The 23073-nt window shown below is 43.0% G+C and overlaps 1 protein-coding gene across 1 annotated transcript in view; it reads left to right on the forward strand.

Moving 5' to 3' along the window:
- Positions 1 to 20534, forward strand: part of LOC126281855 (myrosinase 1-like) — a 42399-nt gene extending 21865 nt beyond the window's left edge. Inside the window, exons 8-11 of the mRNA XM_049981114.1 lie at positions 2168 to 2283; positions 13802 to 13936; positions 14026 to 14132; positions 20225 to 20534. Of these exons, the coding sequence (XP_049837071.1) occupies positions 2168 to 2283; positions 13802 to 13936; positions 14026 to 14132; positions 20225 to 20351 (485 nt within the window). The 3' untranslated portion in view covers positions 20352 to 20534. The remainder of the gene's footprint in view (positions 1 to 2167; positions 2284 to 13801; positions 13937 to 14025; positions 14133 to 20224) is intronic.
- Positions 20535 to 23073: the final 2539 nt, after the last annotated feature.

A 23073-nucleotide genomic window follows, 5' to 3' on the forward strand; every position in this document is an offset into this window, starting at 1 on the left:
GAAAACGTATCATCGCTCTACGCTCCGCTTTATCGGTGGGCTGCCAAACTTCGTTTTGCCTTCTGCGGCGGCGTGCTACTCTACTTTGTCACGGTGATACAGTGTACCTGGACTACAGACACACACTTGCAAACAAAGTCGAAACTATGGTCGCAATTTGATTTTTTCGAGATGAGTATTAAAGCTTTATGAGTATCCCGTGTTTGTGACAAAAATATTACAGCACATCATTTGAACCATTCCGTGTTACGTCTGACTACGAAACCAAGACTGTAAGACGAAGAGAAATTGTAAGGATTCTCTCTCTAAGGAAACATTAACTATTCTAGAGGATTTGGGCTCCCGAGTCAACACAATAAGTGACTCGTTACCCGGGAATTACGCACTGTGTAACTAATAATGTGGGAGCAGCAGCTTCATCACTGTCAATTAGAGGAAGCATCATATTTTTCTACTCGGGACTTCGATCATCTCGTTCTGTAGCGTCCATGAACTCTGCAGCTTCATCCCTATCAATCTCACGAAGCATCATTTTTTTCTACTCGGGACTTCGATCATTTCGTTCTGTAGCGTCCATGAACTCTGCAGCTCTATATGAGCGATTCTCTCTTTCTCGCCTTTGTACTTACTTCAGTTGTAATTTATTTGTCCACAGACGATATGCCCTATAATCGCCACTCTCAGGTACCACCCGCTAAAAATCATCACACTAGAACATTGAAGCACTGCTAAGAAAGATTTACATTGAACCTGCGTACTCGCTCCTGCGTACACTGAATGTCTGCGAGACATACCCCGTCGTGCGTTTTTTCGTGTAACATATCCCACTTGAACTTCGTTCCATATCCCCTTATCCACTATCCATGCACGTATGCATCATAATCATCAAGGGAGCACCCTGAACAAAAACGTTCCATAGCACATTGTGTAACCCAAAGTTTTGAGGGGGCTGCAGGGTTCCAGTACATGATGTGGCACTCGCATGAGTAGCGACAGTGAAATTTAGTGAAGATGGTGCTAAAAGTGCTTGTTTTCGACAAGTGTTAACAATTGAAATCGAATAGATTTGCACAAAACAAGGCCTGCTCCATTTGTTTGCTCAAATCACCACAACCGCTTTCCATCTTACATAATGAAGAACGGAAAAAATTCCCCAATTAGTGGAAGGCCTTCACAAAGGTAAACCAATGCAGTAGTAGAACGCTACTTTATGGATACCTTCTGCCTTTACATCAACGTCTACATCTACATAGATACTCCGTGACTCACCGTACTGTGCGTACTGGGGGGTACCCCGTACCACTGCTTGCCATTTCTCCTCCTGTTCCACTCGCAAATAGAGCGAGGGAAAACTGACTGTCTGTACGCATCCGTATGAGAGTTAATTTCAGGTATCTTATCTTCGTAATCCTTAAGCGCGATGCTAGTTGGCGGCGTAGATTCACAAGTAATAGTAGCGTATTTCGAGAAACCAAAGTCATACGGTTCCAAAATATTCCTGGAAACGCTGAAGAACTACAGATCCATTCTGCACGTCCCAATATTCTATCTTCTTGTAACACATAGCAACTGTTTCCTGCAACAGAAGTGTTCTGTACCATTTTATGCATGGCGTTTATAAAACGTTTCCTGTAACACAGAAAGCTGGTGGTTTTCAATAGTTGTATCATATAATCTTTTAGAAACATACTAAATGCAGATGTCTGTGAGTATTCGATGTCCATTTTTTAATTCATTGCTTATGGCTGGTGAGAAATAGTTGCTAATGAAATATTTGCTAATGATACAAAACAATTATTATACGATTTCAGTGGTTGAATGTAAAGTAATTTAGTGGCGGCAAGATAAAACTGTGAACAGGACAAGACTTGTACTCCACAGCAGCCTCTGGAGCTCTGGGACTACAATTAGCGCTCTCCGAGTCGATATCAGGCACCGAATGAAAGATTCAAGTCGGCATTGGTTACTTCCGTACGTATCTGCTTCATGATACACGTTCACGTAAATCATTAATCGTGTTCAGTTTTTATAGCATTGTCTTACGTAATAGAAGCATCCCTTACTTGAGCGAGTGTCAAATAAAACTTTGTACATTTGCTCGTAACGCTAGAGCTTTTGTTTGGGTTTATCAATTACTTGAACTCAGGGGCAATAATCCTTGTTACAGGTACGGCAGACTTCTTTGGGATGAATAACTACAACGTGACTTTCGTGACGCCAGGCCTCAGAGGCCACAACCCTTCCAAAAAGCGGGACACCGCCGTAATTACATCGGCTCCTGAGGTAAGCTGAATGTACTCCTTGAACAAGGTGTAGCAATTTGTTAGTGTAAAGACATTTGACGCCATCTGAGTGTTCACAAATTGACGATTACTAAGACAAGAATATGGTGATAGCACATTTGCCATAACTCATGGCTCCATCCTGCCAGGCGAATAGGCTTCTGCACTGAAACACTGCAGGTCATCATACACCGAAGCGCCAAAGAAACTATTACAGCGCTGTGGTCGGCAACGCCTATCTAAGACAAAAAGTGTCTGATGCAGCAGTTAGATCGATTACTGCTGCTTTCAAAATTTAAGTGAGTTTGAACATGATGTTATAGTCGGTGCACGAACGACGGGACACAGCTTGTCTGAGACAGCGATAAAGTGGGCATTTTCCCGTACGACAATTTCACGAGTGTACCGTGAATATCAGGAAACCGGTAAAACATCAAATCTGAGACATAGCTGAGACGGGTAAAAGATCCTACAAGAACGTGACGAGCGACCACCGAAGAGAATCGTTCCACGTGATATAAGTAGAACTCTTTCGCAAAATGCTGCAGATTTCAAGGCTGGGCCATCAACAAGTGTCACCGTGCATTCCTCATCAATGAAACGTCATCGATATGCGCTATCGGAGCCGAATGCCTACTTGTGTATCCTCTATGACGGGACGACACAAAGCTTTACTCCTCGCCTTGGCCAGTCAACACCGACATTGGACTGTTGATGACTTAATCATGTCTCCTGGTCGGACGAGTCTCGTTTCAAATTGTATCGAACGGAAGGACGTGTACGGGTATGGAGACAACCTCATGATTCCATTGACCGTGAGTCTCACCAGGGGACTGTTCAAACTGGTGAAGAGTCTTTGATGGTGTGGGGCGTGTGCCATTGGAATGATATGGGACCCGTGATACGTCTAGATACGACTCTGGCAGGTGACACGTACGTAAAAATTCTGTCTGATCACCTGCATTCATTCATGTCCATTGTGCATTCCTAATGACTTGGGCAATTCCAAGAGGCCAATGCGACACCACACGTTCAGAGTTGCTACAGAGTGACTCCAGGAATACTCATCTGAGTTTAAACATTTACTCCGGCCACTAAACTCACCAGACAAACATTATTGAGTAAATCTGGGATGCCTTGCAACGTGCTGTTCGGAAGGGACCTAGACCCGCTCGTACTCTTATGGATCCATGGACAGACCTGAAGGATTCATGGTTTCAGTTCCCTCCAGCATTACTTCAGGCATTAGTCGAGTCCATACCTCGTCGTGTTGCGGCACTTCTGAGTGCTCGCTGGGGCCCTCCACGATTTTATGTATGTCTACCAGTTTCTTTGGCCATTCAGTATAGAAAGACATGGGTTACAAACTGGAACGGAACATTTCTTAATCCCTGAAGCTAATAATCGTGATGAAACATTGTAGTTTCGTTATCATTAATCAAAAAATCTATATTACCGGTTGAAACTATCCTCAAATTCGATAGGAGATCATCATAACTGTTTTTCGTCTACAATGTCTTTCCAAATAGTATATAATAAATAGTGCACATTATGCGACATATAATTTATTTTTTCCTACAGTTTTACTACTTTGCGAATTAATTAAGCCTGCAGTTATTTATAATTTTTTGGAAAGTTTATAATAATAATTATTATTATTATTATTACCTCCAAGATAACTAACAAGCCTAATTAGTTTTGTGCATTTCAGCATTGTACTGTAAGTGCATTTCACAAGCTGATAAACATAACAATAAAGTCATCCTTGAATTTAATGATTGAATATATAGTTATATGTTGTCTTCTTTGTTTTCCAGCCTCTTTTTCTACAGTCGCAGCTGTACAAATTGTATAACCCAATACTGTCTTTTGCGACTGTAATCAACGTCTTAGTTAGACTTTTACTATAGTCACAAAAGATGGTATGAACATGTATAGCTTGCAAATATAATTTACTGACCACTGACTCATACTCAGAGATGAATAACGCTGAGCCCCAATGTAACTTCGCGATATTCCCAGAAGAAGCAATAATCTATACCAATTTCAGAATTAACGAGTACACAATGAAAAATTAAGACTGACACACTTATAAGATAAACTGTTAATACAGAACAAAAAATTCAAAGGAAGGAGAGAAATGGTGTTAATGAATAGTTCAGCACTCTCTAAATGTTTTAGGTCTGCAGACCACTTACTTAATAAAAAAATCTTAGAGGCCCAGTAACAAATATAGAAGTACACAGATATACAATCGACAGATACAGATAAGGTGTGGTCAGATAATACCGTGACCTGACTGACGCTACAACCATTTGATGTAATTTGGCCGAAAGCGTGATCCATTGAGACAAGCAGTGTGAACGTGGAACACGTTCTGAGTCGTACGTCTGCGTCTAGAGACGGTAGAGTGTGGTACGTTTACGGTGTCCGTTGCGCGTCATGGATTTTGAACAACACGTGAGCATTAATTGCAAAAATGTGCCAAAGATATCATGAAATGTTTCAGTTGGCGTACGAAGATAATACTCTAACGCTAAAGATTGTTTGCAAGTGTTATGAGCGGGTTAAAAGAGGGAAAGAGTGAGCGAGCAACGTTAAGGAAGTTCATTAACCACAATAACAGAAGACAATGTGCATAAAGTCGCAAAAATTGTCCACTCCAACAGGCGAATATCGATTCTAGCGCTTACTAGAAATCATAGCAATTCATACAGGTCCGTGAAAAGCATTCTAACATGTCAAGTAAGTGAGTGCAAAAATGTTCCCATACTTTTGAATGATGAACACAAGGGAAGTCGAGTGTCCGTCTGCACGGAATAGAAGGTTCGTCTTCATTCAGATCCAGTCTTCAAGTCAAAACTGTAACTGGATACTAAATTAGGGTCCTTGAGTAGAGTTACCAATGGAAAAATAGTGTATCTTCTCACTCTAAAAAGTTACGGCAGTTAAAATCTAATCTCATTTTTTTCCTATCTTGAGGGCTTAGTTGTATGAGCGTTCGCTCCACGGGGATCAACTGCAAACGCGTAGTACAAAGTATGGGAAACGATATACGAAGGAAAAGACCAGAAACATTGCCTAACAGCTTCCTTCTTCATCAGGACAGTGTGCCATGCCACATCTCGCTTTTGATTCCCGAGTTTTCGGCCGATAAACGTGTTTCTGTCGGTCCACATCCGCCTTACTCACCACACCTAGCACCATGCGGCTTCTGGCTCTTTCCAAAAATAAAACGGTGCTTAAAACAAAACGTTTTGACACCGACTCAGACATTGAGAGGGTGACGACAGAGCAGCTGAACGCCCTTCTAAAATAAATCTTCAAGAAATGCTTCCATATTCAATATTGATCCAACAGAACTTTAAAAAAGATTTAATAAAATTTCATGTAAAATTATTAATTTTGTTAATAATAAAATTATTCATTGTGTATTTAGGTCACTCCTCGTATATGAGTGATATTCACTATGTCAATAGTCATAATTATTAAATGATACTGTACATCACCCAAAAGCATTGAAAAATACACTCCTGGAAATGGAAAAAAGAACGAATTGACACCGATGTGTCAGACCCACCATACTTGCTCCAGACACTGCGAGAGGGCTATACAAGCAATGATCACACGCACGGCACAGCGGACACACCAGGAACCGCGGTGTTGGCCGTCGAATGGCGCTAGCTGCGCAGCATTTGTGCACCGCCGCCGTCAGTGTCAGCCAGTTTGCCGTGGCATACGGAGCTCCATCGCAGTCTTTAACACTGGTAGCATGCCGCGACAGCATGGATGTGAACCGTATGTGCAGTTGACAGACTTTGAGCGAGGGCGTATAGTGGGCATGCGGGAGGCCGGGTGGACGTACTGCAGAATTGCTCAACACGTGGGGCGTGAGGTCTCCACAGTACATCGATGTTGTCACCAGTGGTCGGAGGAAGGTGCACGTGCCCGTCGACCTGGGACCGGACCGCAGCGACGCACGGATGCACGCGAAGACCGTAGGATCCTACACAGTGCCATAGGGGACCGCACCGCCACTTCCCAGCAAATTAGGGACACTGTTGCTCCTGGGGTATCGGCGAGGACCATTCGCAACCGTCTCCATGAAGCTGGGCTACAGTCCCGCACACCGTTAGGCCGTCTTCCGCTCACGGACCAACATCTTGCAGACCTCCTCCAGTGGTGTCGCGACAGGCGTGAATGGAGGGACGAATGGAGACGTCGTCTTCAGCGATGAGAGTCGCTTCTGCCTTGGTGCCAATGATGGTCGTATGCGTGTTTGGCGCCGTGCAGGTGAGCGCCACAATCAGGACTGCATACGACCGAGGCACACAGGGCCAACACCCGGCATCATGGTGTGGGGAGCGATCTCCTACACTGGCCGTACACCTATGGTGATCGTCGAGGGGACACTGAATAGTGCACGGTACATCCAAACCGTCATCGAACCCATCGTTCTACCATTCCTAGACCGGTAAGGGAACTTGCTGTCCAACAGCACAATGCACGTCCGCATGTATCCCGTGCCACCCAACGTGCTCTAGAAGGTGTAAGTCAACAACCCTGGCCGGCAAGATCTCCGGATCTGTCCCCCATTGAGCATGTTTGGGACTGGATGAAGCGTCGTGTCACGCGGTCTGCACGTCCAGCACGAACGCTGGTCCAACTGAGGCGCCAGGTTTAAATGGCATGGCAAGCCGTTCCACAGGACTACATCCAGCATCTGTACGATCGTCTCCATGGGAGAATAGCAGCCTGCATTGCTGCGAAAGCTGGACATACACTGTACTAGTGCCGACATTGTGCATGCTCTGTTGCCTGTGTCTATGTGCCTGTGGTTCTGTCAGTGTGATCATGTGATCTATCTGATCCCAGGAATGTGTCAATAAAGTTTCCCCTTCCTGGGACAATGAATTCACGGTGTTCTTATTTCAATTTCCAGGAGTGTATTTTTCTTTTATAAAGGCAAGGTTTTTATTGTCTTAAGTTAACTGTCACTATAGTATATAAACACAAAGTCGAGTGGTCAACGTTAAAACAAATCAATGGGATTTCTTACATTGTTTGTTCACAATCAGTATCTAGATTACTACCGTTAATTTTAGCCCAAAATCACCTTCCACATTTAGTCGATTTCTGTAGCGATGGTACAAATGGTTCAAATGGTTCTGAGCACTATGAGACTTAACATCTGTGGTCATCAGTCCCCTAGAACTTAAAACTACTTAAACCTAACTAACCTAAGGACATCACACAACACCCAGCCATCACGAGGCAGAGAAAATCCCTAACCTCGCCGGGAATCGAACCCGGGAACCCGGACGTCGGAAGCGAGAACGCTACCGCACGACCACGAGATGCGGCCTCTGTAGCGATTTTTTCAAAAAATTAATCTGAAAAGAATCGTTCATGTATACAGGTTGTTGAAAAGCCAGTCATCGTCTCATCACAATTTTGGCAATTGCTGCATACTATTGCCAAACACTTGCCCAGAACGAGAGGAATTGTGTTGTTTCAGAAATGGATTTTACACACTTGCCACGTCTTATTTTAATTAACGAGTCTTCTTTACACGATGACATTTTCAATTATTTGTTGGTACCATTCTTCAAAGAGATTTCTGATGCATCGTATTCCACCCTCGGTTTTAGGGAAGTAGTTCCGAAAATAAACATGAAAAGGCTTAAATACTGCTCTAGTTTTCACACTCATACAAATGAACAAGAAAATATGTAATTCTGGTACAAGACAAATAACTAAAGTGCATTAGTATTAGTTATACAAATTGTAGTATTTGTAAAATTAACTGTTTTCAATAAAATTTCTGTGGAAGGGAAATTAATGTTTACAGTTAGATCTATTAAAAATATTTGCATAATATGCATGAAAACACATCATTTTAAATTACTTGTGGCTGGATGTCAGATATTTTAGCTGATCTCTTCTGATTGTAGCTGTCGTTTTATTGATTTTCATTTCGTTGTTTCCCAGAAATAAGACTGGAAACCCGTCCAAGGAATCTTGTTCCACTTTTTAAGCACATCGCTAAACTTACATTATAATTACTTCTAGTTTGTGTTGCACAAAAAACTTATATAAGTCGTTGCCCTCCAGAACGTCGAGGACACCGGCAGACATGCAAACCGCCTAAACTATTTTTCATCGATCACGAACGCTAAGAAGGAACTTGCATGTTTTCCATCACAATCTCCACCAATAAATAAAATCCTGACAACACTTCATGTCTCGGCAGCCACTGACATTGGTTAAATAAAGTTGAAGATTTCTACAGCATCGCCAAGATTTTTACGAGACATTCGTCCAAACCTTTATCTACAATAGCCTCTAGGTGCTAACTTTGTCGACTATGCTAGTTTGAATGCGACGTAACACGCGCCCATCAGTTGTCAAACCTACATACTTTCTAATGTACTTCATTTTCTTTCACAGATTTGTCAACCGATTTGAAAAGCTATTCACCAGCTTATTCTGTCGGAAAAGATTGCCGAAACAGCTGTTCTGCTTCAGAATTGCCATTCGACTCATGTCGACCAAAACTTAAGAAATTAGCCTGACCAGGAAAGCCTGCACTTTCTTCAAGAAGCAGCTAAAAATGTTCGCTTTCTTTCAAGGCGGCTTCTTTCGTATTTTGAGACATATCATCAGATCTTTTCACAGTGCTATCTGATAAAGGCATTTCATTTATTTCTTTGGGTAAATTCTTCATCAAACAAAGCATACTTATAACTTTTCCTGCAGTAATACTAAGTTCTACTCGCACTGTGTGAGCTGACCCCTTTGTTGCAATTAACAGAGATAGGTAATAAAAAGCTCTGGTACTTAGTACGCTCCACTTTGAAGACTTTTAAAGAGTGGATTTGGTGATAGAAGATTTTCTTTTGATGTCTTGAAAGAGATCGAGAGGTTTTCTTATAGAATCAGGATGTTTAGTTGATAGATGCGTTAAAAGTTTCGATAATATGATATGTACGTTTTGTAGTCTTTCGAAACGAATCGCACACTGAGAAGCAGGGTCCGCAGCTCGTGATCGTGCGGTAGCGTACTAGCTTCCCACGCCCGGCTTCCCGGGTTCGATTCCTGGGGGGTCAGGGATTTTCTCTGCCTCGTGATGACTGGGTGTTGTGTGCTGTCCTTAGGTTAGTTAGGTTTACGTAGTTCTAAGTTCTAGGGGACTGATGACCATAGATGTTGAGTCCCATGGTGCTCAGAGCCATTTGAACCATTTTTGGACTGAGAAACAGGCTGTATCTCAGTATCAGAATTCACAATCCAGAGTTTTGAAAATTCGGAACTAAATTTACGAAAATATGTTACAGTCTTCTTTGCTGTTTCGCTACTACTTTAACTCGACACCGACAATTTCACTACTCACAGAATCTGATGTGGCAGTTCTTTCGTCACTTCACTACATTGTTCCGACCGAAATTAAGCATCTGTATTGACGTTCGGTAGGAGTAAATAATAGCAGACACAACCCTACGATACAACACACAGTCACTGATAAAAGGTGGATTTACACTTGTAAGAGACTCAGCAGTGCCGTGGTTAGAGCTTGATGCCACCGACGTGGTTGGAAGTAGGAAGTAGGAATTTAAATGGCACTGTCCATATACACTCCTGGAAATTGAAATAAGAACACCGTGAATTCATTGTCCCAGGAAGGGGAAACTTTATTGACACATTCCTGGGGTCAGATACATCACATGATCACACTGACAGAACCACAGGCACATAGACACAGGCAACAGAGCATGCACAATGTCGGCACTAGTACAGTGTATATCCAGCTTTCGCAGCAATGCAGGCTGCTATTCTCCCATGGAGACGATCGTAGAGATGCTGGATGTAGTCCTGTGGAACAGCTTGCCATGCCATTTCCACCTGGCGCCTCTGATGGACCAGCGTTCGTGCTGGACGTGCAGACCGCGTGACACGACGCTTCATCCAGTCCCAAACATGCTCAATGGGGGACAGATCCGGAGATCTTGCTGGCCAAGGTAGTTGACTTACACCTTCTAGAGCACGTTGGGTGGCACGGGATACATGCGGACGTGCATTGTCCCGTTGGAACAGCAAGTACCCTTGCCGGTCTAGGAATGGTAGAACGATGGGTTCGATGACGGTTTGGATGTACCGTGCACTATTCAGTGTCCCCTCGACGATCACCAGAGGTGTACGGCCAGTGTAGGAGATCGCTCCCTACACCATGATGCCGGGTGTTGGCCCTGTGTACCTCGGTCGTATGCAGTCCCGATTGTGGCGCTCACCTGCAAGGCGCCAAACACGCATACGACCATCATTGGCACCCAGGCAGAAGCGACTCTCATCGCTGAAGACGACACGTCTCCATTCGTCCCTCCATTCACGCCTGTCGCGACACCACTGGAGGCGGGCTGCACGATGTTGGGGCGTGAGCGGAAGACGGCCTAACGGTGTGCGGGACCGTAGCCCAGCTTCATGGAGACGTTTGCGAATGGTCCTCGCCGATAGCCCAGGAGCAACAATGTCCCTAATTTGCTGGGAAGTGGCGGTGCGGTCCGCTACGGCACTGCGTAAGATCCTACAGTCTTGGCGTGCATCCGTGCGTCGCTGCGGTCTTGTCCCAGGTCGACGGGCACGTGCACCTTCCGCCGACCACTGGCGACAACATCGATGTACTGTGGAGACCTCAAGCCCCACGTGTTGAGCAATTCGGCGGTACGTCCACCCGGCCTCCCGCATGCCCACTATATGCCCTCGCTCAAAGTTCGTCAACTGCACATACGGTTCACATCCACGCTGTCGCGGCATGCTACCAGTGTTAAAGACTGCGACGGAGCTCCGTATGCCAAGGCAAACTGGCTGACACTGACGGCGGCGGTGCACAAGTGCTGCGCAGCTAGCGCCATTCGACGGCCAACACCGCGGTTCCTGGTGTGTCCGCTGTGCCGTGCGTGTGATCATTGCTTGTACAGCCCTCTGGCAGTGTCCGGAGCAAGTATGGTGGGTCTGACACCGGTGTCAATGTGTTCTTTTTTCCATTTCCAGGAGTGTACATACTCCGTGGCTTGGCGTGACCGAGCTTTCACAATCGCCGCAGTATCTTGGGTTCCACATTAACATATCCCTTCTTCAGTGAGTCTCTTTACATTGTCACAAAAATTCTGAGTCATCGTTAGGTGCATTTTCACACATTGGCAAACTATTAACTTAAATATTAATTGTACAAGTGAGCCTCAGTTGTTGGAGATTATTTTCTGCCTCCATTGTTAGTGATTACCCACCACTGATAGGTAGTTTTGAGAAAAATAACAGGTAACATAATATTAACAAATCAAGACATCCTCAGTCGGGGCAGTCATCTAAACATTTCCCATTATATTTCAGTAGTTTCCAGTGCTCATTAAATCCGCGTCCTCAAACTAAACATATCGGCGTTTTTTCTTTGTCTGTGCAGATTTGTATAAAAGTGTCCAAACAAAATACACCAGCGTTAGTGCTCCATGTGTGCAGTTTTGTATAAAAGCGTCAAAGAAAGCAAACGGTACAGAGAAGCGTCTGATGTCTGCTGTAATAGCGCATAAGCAATATACACATTCACATTTCGAAAATTACAGGCAATATCGGGTAACACCCTTCTCTTTAAACTCCCTCTTCATTTTGCAACAACTTAGATATAAAATGGCAGTGCATATACCAAAATCAGTTCTGCAAACCCGAGTTGATGTAATGGCTAAGGCCTTGAACTCACATTCAAGAGACCTTGGTTCAGTTCCTGGGTGAGGCATCCAGTCATCGGATTTGTGCGATCATCCATGCAAGCTCTGGAATTTTTCTTTCACATGGCCTTGGTCGCTTCCTTCCCCTCCAGTAGTAATAAATCTGATCAAAGCTCCATCTCCAATTAACTTAACTTGTAATCAGGACGTAAAACTTCAATCCTCATTCGTCTGCTTTCTTTTGTTTCGATACTAAATGAGGAAATTCAACACAGTCGTTCATGCAAACTGCTGTGTTCGAGAAACTACCAGTGAGTGGATGGTGGCGTGTTGTGTGTTTACACCGCTAGCAACCAAGCAACGTCGCGCGTCAGGCCTACGGCGAAGTACTTAGGGGTATACAATTCCAGCCACCTGTCGTAGCATTTAAACTTCTATTTGATTCTGTAATCATGGACGCTGACGACTGAAAGCCCTGATGCTGCCGACAGTTTTGTTCTTTTCCTCCACTCTCGATAAGCGTTCACAGCCCTATGCTACGCTGGCCGTGGACCCCATCGGAACCGCTGAAATACTTTAAAAAACATCGGTGGTAATGACTTTGTATAAATAAAGTACAATCTATATTCTGTAACTGATGAGAATTCTCACGTTTTTTTCGGAAAGCGATCGAATTGAGAAGTCCCTGAAATTCCATGTCTGTGAATAGGTCCCAGCTAATAATCTGTTCAAATACATTTTAATAATATATGTGTATTACAATGTAACACTGGTCAATGTAAAGAACTGTTTATAAATCAGTATAATGTTTAAAAAAACATATAACTGAGGAATTAGTAGAAGCTATACACTACATCGAAGCACTTGTGTATGTATGTTTTAAAAAAGAGAATATATTTTACTTGTTATTAATATCTTCAGTGTCTGCAGTGTAATATTAATTATCTTTGCTAAATTGCTTGTAAATGTCTGTAAAATCTGAATGAAAATGTGTTATACACTAAATTACGAACTTGAAAATAAACATTATACTTAAAATATTTGTTACTACACATGAAATACACCGCATGAAGAGCTTATTTGTACACAGCAAAATGTAATTGAATACCAACTATATTTTAAAGCTAATACCAAAGGACTGTTGACAATTACATGTTGTACACATCGTCTACGTAATATTATTCGTCTTGTGCTCCATCACAGAAAGGTACGGAATGCCAGTGAAAACGAGTTAAACTTAAAAAACAAGTTATTCGGAACGACCGATAGTAGTGTCGACTTGATAGTCAGAGAAACCCACTCAGGTTCTGGGGTTGCCAACGAACGCGTGCGTAGCACCGCTCACATCAGAGGTAACCGGTTCGAATCCTGGTTAAAGAAGCAGTTACTAAGAGGAAGTGAGGTGATGGCGTAAAGTTTCTATCAGTGGGCATTGTACTATGCTGCTGGCACTTCTCCCAAATTTATCTTAGTATAGAACTAACGCTGACTTTTTCTTCTGAGAAATTTCCCAGCGCGCATATATTAGTGTTCATTATAGGCATGGGAGGTACCGAGAGAAGAAAGATATTAGAATTAATATACTGTGGTATTAACGTTAAGAAACTGCAAAAACTACTTTTATTTTAAATTATGAACAGATTAAGGCGTTTTTCTATTACAATGAGTATTAGAACAAAATGATGTGAACAACAAGGTAACCACATTGTAACTAATGTGTAAATAAATCCACTGAGCATCCATGTTGAGAAAACAGGTGCAAACAAGAATAACTTATATAACATGTATCTTAATTTTCAGTCTCTTTCTTGGGGACTTCGGAAACAACTTAACTGGGTTGCCACTCAGTATCCAGGATATCCTATCATTATAACAGAGAACGGTCACTTGAATCTCGGAGGACGCAACGACACTGACCGCATCGAGTACTATACTGTAAGTAGTAATTTCCACACAAGTATAGTAACCTTTTTTTATCTTCCGGTACTCATTTCATTACCTGAAATGTGCCGTATTACTTGTAGGAATACCTCGGAGCCGTCTTAGAGGCGATATACACTGATGGTGTTCCAGTTATCGGCTATACGGCGTGGAGTCTCATGGACAACGTGGAATGGAACAGGGGTTTCACGTGAGTAATAGTGGTATTTTTACGTGCCAAATGAAATAATACGAATAAAACATTGTAATACGTACTAATCAATAAAGCACTGCGCGATTCTGTAAGATTAGTACAGGGCAGTGCCGAAATGATTATTCTACATTATTATCTGAAAGGCTTCACTTAGATTGGAGAAGATGAAAAAAAATTTAATAACGCAGAGAGGAGAGAAAAATGAGAGGTGTGATACGTACTCTGCATCACTGTGATAAAGTGCCATGTGCTGGTACATTCACTTTTACGTCTCTACAAAGCGAATCGAGTAGCTTTATTACTATAAATAAAATAGTTTGGGTGTTAGGAAGAGTTAAAGCAACTAAAAAAACCGACGTTTCGACAATCTATACAGCTATCCTGCTCCGGTGACCACTTTAAGCGCTCCGAAGAGGACCACTGCAAACAAGTCCGAAACGTTGCTGGTATAATTGTTTTAATTTTGACAATGGGGCGATCTATCTGAAAGGCGTTTATTCAACCTTACATCGGTCTCGGCAGCATATTTCTCTAGCAGCGTTTGTGGAAACAAACTAGATAACTGAGAGACTAAGATTCACATATTACACCTAATTGCTCACACACTTTATTAGCACTTTTTTCCAAATGAGTAGCGATTCCACTAGGTTAATGAAGGTACGTAGAGTCAGATGTTTACACACACACGACACCCAAATCCCTTAAATTACGGGTCTCTGGTTTTCGGGCGCGGAGTTGACCGACCATAGCGTTCCAGATGTACTCCACTGGGTTCCCGTGAGGCGAATTTGTTGTCCAGGACATTAAGATCACTTTACTGTCACTCTTCTAAAACGACTACTGCACGATTCTGTCCTTGCGTCACAGACAGTTATCCTGCGGGAATATGCATCGTCGTCAGGGAAGACATCAGACGTCAGAAGATACAGATGGCCTTCAAATACGTGTAGGTAGTCCACAGCCGTCACGGTGCCTTCGGTTGCCACCACAGGTTCCGTGGCAGTCTATATGAAAGCCTCCCATAGCATAATACCGCGCACACTGGCCTGCGTACGCAGTGTTGTGGATGTCTTGAGTAGCCGTTCCCAGGTATGACGGTGCACACGGTAATGACCATCGACACGGTGTAACAAGAAGAGACATTCATCTGACCAGACCACACGTTCATACTGAGCTAGGATCCAGTATCGATTATTCTGTACCCACTCAAATCGTAAATAACGATGAATTGTTCAACATGGAACGATAATGAGGTCATTTGCAGAGACTGTTGATCGGCAGAGTGTGCTGTAGAGTGTGCTTAAATACACTTCTGCATGCACAAGCACTGTAATCCATTACAGACTGCCATGTTTCATGATTTACAGAGCAGAATTTTCTCTACGCTCTAGAGACTTGGCCGTCCAACACCTTGTCGCCACCTCGTGGTTTCACTCTCATTCAGCCACTTTCTACGGATGATCACGGCAGTACCACGCGAACAGGCGGCCAGCTGCTCGTTCGCAGTAGCCGGACCCCAGCAATACACCCCATGTCGAAGTTGATTATGTCAATGAATCTCCTCATTTGAAGCACGTATCGTTGCTAGAACCATTCCCATTTTCTTTCTTTCTCGCTTTAATGCGGGTAGTGGGCAGTGGTCACAGTGTTATGGTCTTCCGGTCTTCAGTGGGCAAACATATCTTGGCGATCTTTTTTATTTTTATTTTCTGGACCCTCCGGCAATTACATCATTGACTACTGTTCTTTTGCCGCGTATAAGTGTTCCTTCTTTGGGTTACCTTTTTCCACAGGCCTGCTACCAAACGAAATGGCACAGTTACTACAACACTTAATTCGCATTCTTTAGAGAAGCAGTTCCAATCTCCGTCGACCCACCACATTTAGGTTTCCGGTAACCCCCTAAGCTGTTTAAGACGAGTACCAGCATGGTTTCTTTTAGAGGGACATGGTGTTTCCTTCTGAAACTTCCACAGTCGGAGTATTTTCTCCGTCATCAACGAAAGTTAAATGCTTATCTTCCTTTTTTTTCTTTTCATATTGTAAGTAGGCTGTTTAGGTTTTTTAATTGGTAACGCCGCCGCCACGTAGCGCTCTGTATGAAAATCACTGGCTGTGCCGTGTGCAGTCTGTGGCTGGTTTGCATTGTTGTCTGCCATTGTAGTGTGGAGCAGCGGCAGCTGGATGCTAACAGCGCATAGCGTTGCGGAGTTGGAGGTGAGCCGCCACCTGTGGTTGACGTGGGGAGAGAGATGGCGGAGTTTTGAAATTTGTAAGACTGGATGTCATGAACTGCTATATATATTATGACTATTAAGGTAAATATATTGTTTGTTCTCTATTAAAATCTTTCATTCACTAACTATGCCTATCAGCAGTTAGTGCCTTCCGTAGTTTGAATCTTTTATTTAGCTGGCAGTAGTGGTGCTCGCTATATTGCAATACTTTGAGTAACGAAGATTTTTGGTGAGGTAAGTGATTTGTGGAAGGTATAGGTTAATGTTAGTCAGGGCCAATCTTTTGTAGGGATTTTTTAAAGTCAGATTGCGTTGCGCTAAAAATAATATGTGTCAGTTTAAGCACAGTTATGTATAATTTTTCTAAGAGGACGTTTCAATATACACTCCTGGAAATGGAAAAAAGAACACATTGACACCGGTGTGTCAGACCTACCATACTTGCTCCGGACACTGTGAGAGGGCTGTACAAGCAATGATCACACGCACGGCACAGCGGACACACCAGGAACCGCGGTGTTGGCCGTCGAATGGGGCTAGCTGCACAGCATTTGTGCACCGCCGCCGTCAGTGTCAGCCAGTTTGCCATGGCATACGGAGCTCCATCGCAGTCTTTAACACTGGTAGCATGCCGCGACAGCGTGGACGTGAACCGTATGTGCAGTTGACGGACTTTGAGCGAGGGCGTATAGTGGGCATGCGGGAGGCCGTGTGGACGTACCGCCGAATTGCTCAACACGTGGGGCGTGAGGTCTCCACAGTACATCGATGTTGTCGCCAGTGGTCGGCGGAAGGTGCACGTGCCCGTCGACCTGGGACCGGACCGCAGCGACGCACGGATGCACGCCAAGACCGTAGGATCCTACGCAGTGCCGTAGGGGACCGCACCGCCACTTCCCAGCAAATTAGGGACACTGTTGCTCCTGGGCTATCGGCGAGGACCATTCGCAAACGTCTCCATGAAGCTGGGCTACGGTCCCGCACACCGTTAGGCCGTCTTCCGCTCACGCCCCAACATCGTGCAGCTCGCCTCCAGTGGTGTCGCGACAGGCGTGAATGGAGGGACGAATGGAGACGTGTCGTCTTCAGCGATGAGAGTCGCTTCTGCCTTGGTACCAATGATGGTCGTATGCGTGCATGTTTGGGACTGGATGAAGCGTCGTCTCACGCTGTCTGCACGTCCAGCACGAACGCTGGTCCAACTGAGGCGCCAGGTGGAAATGGCATGGCAAGCCGTTCCACAGGACTACATCCAGCATCTCTACGATCGTCTCCATGGGAGAATAGCAGCCTGCATTGCTGCGAAAGGCGGATATACACTGTACTAGTGCCGACATTGTGCATGCTCTGTTGCCTGTGTCTATGTGCCTGTGGTTCTGTCAGTGTGATCATGTGATGTATCTGACCCCAGTAATGTGTCAATAAAGTTTCCCCTTCCTGGGACAATGAATTCACGGTGTTCTTATTTCAATTTCCAGGAGTGTTTGTACGATTTATCTTCAACCCACACACAGACTACTGAATTCGGGACATTATATATCCACTGAATAACATTACTTCTTAATTTCTAATACTCCTGCCGTTTAGGTATCACTTCCTCCAGACCTGTGCGCTTTTGGATTCTTTTCCTGCATTCTTTTGATGAAAATAGAGTCTATCAGTGGAGTCAGGATGCTCTATGTCTTCATTACGCCATCTGTAGGACAAGATCTGTCTTCGCTGATCCATGGACAGCATTCATGTCATCTACCGTCTTTTCATCAGTTGTAATCTTCTAATTCTGCCAGCTAATGGTGTTGTCTCTACCACTCTTACTGTTCACCAAGAAACAACAAGGCTCAGGAACTGAATTTTCTGTTCCCTTGAGGTTCGAACTTCCTTTTTCACTTTCTTATATGCCCGTTCGACACAGAAAAGTGCATCTGAACGCAGGAGAAATATTACACATATGGGATTTGACTTGTAAAATTTAAAATTAGAGAACAATAACGTGTGTGAGCAGAGCAGTGCTTCCACACAAGCGGTGGACCAAATCATGTTAATACTCTCATCATATGATACAACACTACATTTCACCTCACAAAAACACTCATAGTTATCGATACATGTCAACCCAGATCAGCGGTGTACGAAATAACATTGTTTTCGCATAACTATATGTCCGAGTTTCTTGAGACATGTTAGAGGAATAGAAACATTTCTTAATTGTTTCTTGCACTTAATCTAAGAGGTTATTACCGCTACTGTTGTCGTTTTATTATACTCAACAAACTACGTCATTACCTCTCTTCTGGGTTAATGAGTTTAGTTTTCTTCATTTGCTGAAGCAGTCCACTAAACTCCGGGTACAATATTTCTAGATACACCTGCCTCATTAGTAGGTATGACGGTGTGTGCAGCAGCTAAGTGATTACAGCGGTTTTACATCCATCAGAGGCTGTAACATCCAGCGGAGTGCTATAGCGACGCATCGCTACCTGAATTAGGAGTGTCAGACGTGCAAAATATTACAGAGACGTTATGTTTCAAGGGGAAAGGGCTTCAGAATGACACATGTAACAAACAAAATCCAGGAGAGTCGTCTTTTTATCAAAGTATTCACAATTTGTCATCTGCATGCAGCGTCCTACAGTTAACTATTCGTTTAAAATATACCGTACTCGAGATGTTAACCGCCAGTCTTGAAATACCATAATACATACACCTCTTTATTTGTTGTCACTGTTTCGGACGTCCTTCTTCCACACAGTATTCAAAAAGTGTACGACCGTGATTTAACGTAGATAATGAATTCGTTGTTGTTGAAATGATATATCATATTCATTAGAAATATTTGATATTTTTTAATGTTCTTATGTTGATGGTACAGATTAATACCGATTATGATGGAACATCATTCCAGTTCATCCATATGAACGCAATGCTGCTACTCTGGAACGTTGTGTAAAGGATACTACACCGCAGATCGAGTTGACATTGACTTATTTTATAGCGGAATGTGTGCCTTCTTAACACTCACTGAATTTTATTGAAATCAGAATTCCTTAACATAAATGCCGTCTCTGATTTATTTTTGTTGTGAGCGTGTATACGATGTTGGTTTCCTCACGAACTGTTTGCCTTTCCTTTTTTTTATTTCGTGTTGATTGTGAAGGAAAAGTGCATCTTGTTACCTGAGGATTTATAGATGATAGTGCAGCTGAACACGGATATAACCGCTTTAATCTGCGCCGGTAAAGAATTTCATCCAGCAGCTCATTTCTTTATGAGTTACAGTCTCGCATTATTAAAGGCTTACCACATCATGGGAAGGGGCGACTAGGCTGTTCGACTAACGCAATATCCCTGTCGCATTATATGTTTGCGGTAACATCAGTAGTTAGAAATAATTGTTGAAGCTTAACCTACAATTCACGCAACTAGGCCATCAACGCCATCAGTTTCAGAAATATTTCCTTGTGTACCTTGCGTGGTAATGTGGGATTTGGTATGAATATATATATTACTGCATATGTATTCAACAAGTCTTCAACAAGTATTGATAGGTAAGGTGAGACATTTGAAACCCAAAACAAAACTAAAATTAATTCCGAGCACTCATTATTAGTCAGTCCTATTTAGTGTGTGAATATGTGGAATACCAAAACGCAATCCTGAGTGTGACACTGAACGGTACACGATTCGTAGTCAATGTCTTGTTCAGTACAACATAGATAGCTATAGCAGCTGATAATTTGAGGGTAATTTAGTCACTGTCTCATCCCACGTAAGTGATTGTCCCATACTTTGACATATTCATCGTCACGTTGTGACATTTGCGTGAATGAACACTTTCATTATTTCTCTATGCAGGGTTACGTTCGGGCTGTATGAAGTGGATACTAGCAGTCCAAACAGGACGAGGACACCCAAGGAATCGGCTGGCTTCATGGCAGAAGTCTTCCGCACCAAGCAGCTACCCAACCAGTACAAACAGTAGGAGGTTCCGCACTCACCAAACGAGGCATAAATTAGTGTGTCAACGCAGTGTTTTATTAAACCAGTTAAAAGACACAGTGCAGTTAAATGACGAAACAGATGTATTTTCAGCAACTATTGAATGTAAATATGTCAATATACTTCCTATGTAAACAAATTTCCCAAAATAAACTTTGTACTTTGATCTCTTGCTTCTATTTATTTCAGAAGTTACAGGAGTGAGTAGAAAGAGCATGCGAAAGCTGCATTACAGTAGTCTCACAGCCTCACTTGCAGAACGAAGTAAGGAAACTGGGAGTCAACATCATTGCTTTCGGAAGACTGGTCACGTAAAGAATATCGAACACACATATTCTACTCTGCAGCAAGGTTTACACATAAGTCGAAATGTATACAAAAATGTCGGACATTTTCCTTTAAAGAGTAAATTAAGTGGAAAAATGACACAAACTGGATGACAGGCTGTCGCCTTTGCTATTCAACCTAGTACTCGATAAGACCCCCAGAAGTCGGGATACAGAGATACATGGAATAAATACGGGAACGAAAGGTAAATGAGTCAAAGCAAAGTGTCTTGCTCTTGCTGAGTACCTAATAACAATTACCCATACTCTTGCTCACAGAGAGTTGCGTACCTAAAGACTGGAAAATTTCTCAGGTCACACCAATAGCCAAAAAGGGAAATTGGAGTAATCCGCTGAATTACACGCCCATATCACTAACGTCCATTTTCTGTAGGGCTTTGTAACATATACCGTGTTTGAACATTATGAATTACCTCGAATAAAACGATTTATTGTCACATACTTAGCACGGATTCAGAAAACATCGTTCTTGTGAAACGCAACTAGCTCTTTACACTTATGAAGTAGTGAATGCTATCAACAGGGGATGTCGTTTTCTTTTTTTTTCTTTTTTTTATTTCCAGAAGGCTGTCGATACAGTTCCTCATAAACGCCTTAGAACCAAACTGCGTCGCCTCAGTTCTGCGACTCGGTTCGTGATTTCCTATCAGAAAGTTCACAGTTCGTAGTAATAGACGGAAAGTCATATGGCAAAACAGAAGTAATATCCGTCATTCGCCTAGGAAGAGTTATAGGCCCTCTATTGTTCCCGATCTGTTTTAACGACATAGCCCTATTAGATTGTTTCCAGATGATGCAGTAATTTACCGTCATGTAAAGTCATCAGATGACCAAAACGAATTTCAAGATGATTTAGATAAGATATCTGTATGATGCCAAAAATTGTAGTTGACCCTGAACAAAGAAAAGTGTGAAGTTATTTACATGAGTACTAAAAGAAATCCACTAAACTTCGATTAAGCGAAAAGTCACACAAATCTCAAGACTGTAAATTCAATTAAATACTTAGGAATTACAATTACAATTAACCTAAATTGGAACGATTGCACAGATAATATTGTGAGTAGATCAAACACAAAACTGCAAATCATTGGCAGAACACTTAGAAGGTGCAACAGATCTACTAAAGAGATTGCTTACACCACTCTTGTCTGGAATATTGCTGTGGGGTGTGGGATCCGCATAAGGTGGGACTGACGGATGACATCACAAAAGTTCAATGAAGGGCGCCTCGTTTTGTACTATCGCGAGATAGGGAGACAGTGCCACAGACATGATACGTGAAATGGAGTGGCAATCTTTAAAACAAAGGCGTGTTTCGTTGCGACGGGATCTCCTCGCGAAATTTCAATCACCAGTTTTCTCCTCCGGTTGCGAAAACATTATGTTGGCACCGACCTCCCTAGGGAGAAATGATCATTACGATACAATAGAGAAATCAGGGCTCGTTTCTCCCGCGCGCCGTTCGACAGTGGAACGGAAGACAGCTTGAAGGTGGTTCATTGAACTCTCTGCCACGCACTTTATTGTGAATAGCAGATTAATCACATAGATGAAGGTGTAGATGCAGGTGTAGACGCCGTGGCCGAGAATCTGCATAAGACCACCATCAAGACCAAAATTTAAATCCCTTGCAAAAATACACAACACAGCATCAATTTCCACCATGTTTCGCGATAGCACACAAGTTAAAAGTTTGAACTACGCTGTTGAACTTACTTGAAACACTAACAATGAAAGAGTAGCCACCAAAACTGCGTTAAATCTACTAAATTAACTGAAATATGTGCTACAAGAAATCGCTGTCTATCGAAGCCAAACTCTGTCACTATTGCACAGTCGTCCTTACAGAGGTACTCTACTACCCAAAGAAGAGGTCATCAGTATCCACCAACGTCAAAGATGTCGAGAAAATAGAACAACAAATACTGAAAAAATATTTGGACTCCTATCGAAGATGGTATCCGGATGCGCAACAGCTCACAAGAAATCACTTGAGTGCGAGGTCACAAAAGGGCAATGATATTTGTGGCATTCGACTCCCCACATATTGTCTACCACGCAATAACTACTGGCTGCCAATGACGACAGGTGCCGGAAGTAGATGTATCCAATGGTGAGCACAGCATCAAGCTATGGAGCATAGTTGAAATTAGTCGACGAGTAACACGCAACAGTATGAGCGGCGTTGATAGAAACCAGAGCAATGACAACGATAAACAATGCGAATATTTCATTATATTTACAACAACAGTTGCTGAAGTTGACATTTCATCAGAAAGGAACCCAAGGAATTACGGAGAGGGAGGATGAAGTGGCAGATGACACTTTAGCGTTTCTGCATGATGAGCCAGTGGA

The sequence above is a fragment of the Schistocerca gregaria genome, chromosome 7, assembly GCF_023897955.1.
Source record: "Schistocerca gregaria isolate iqSchGreg1 chromosome 7, iqSchGreg1.2, whole genome shotgun sequence".
Taxonomy (NCBI): Eukaryota; Metazoa; Arthropoda; class Insecta; order Orthoptera; family Acrididae; genus Schistocerca; species Schistocerca gregaria.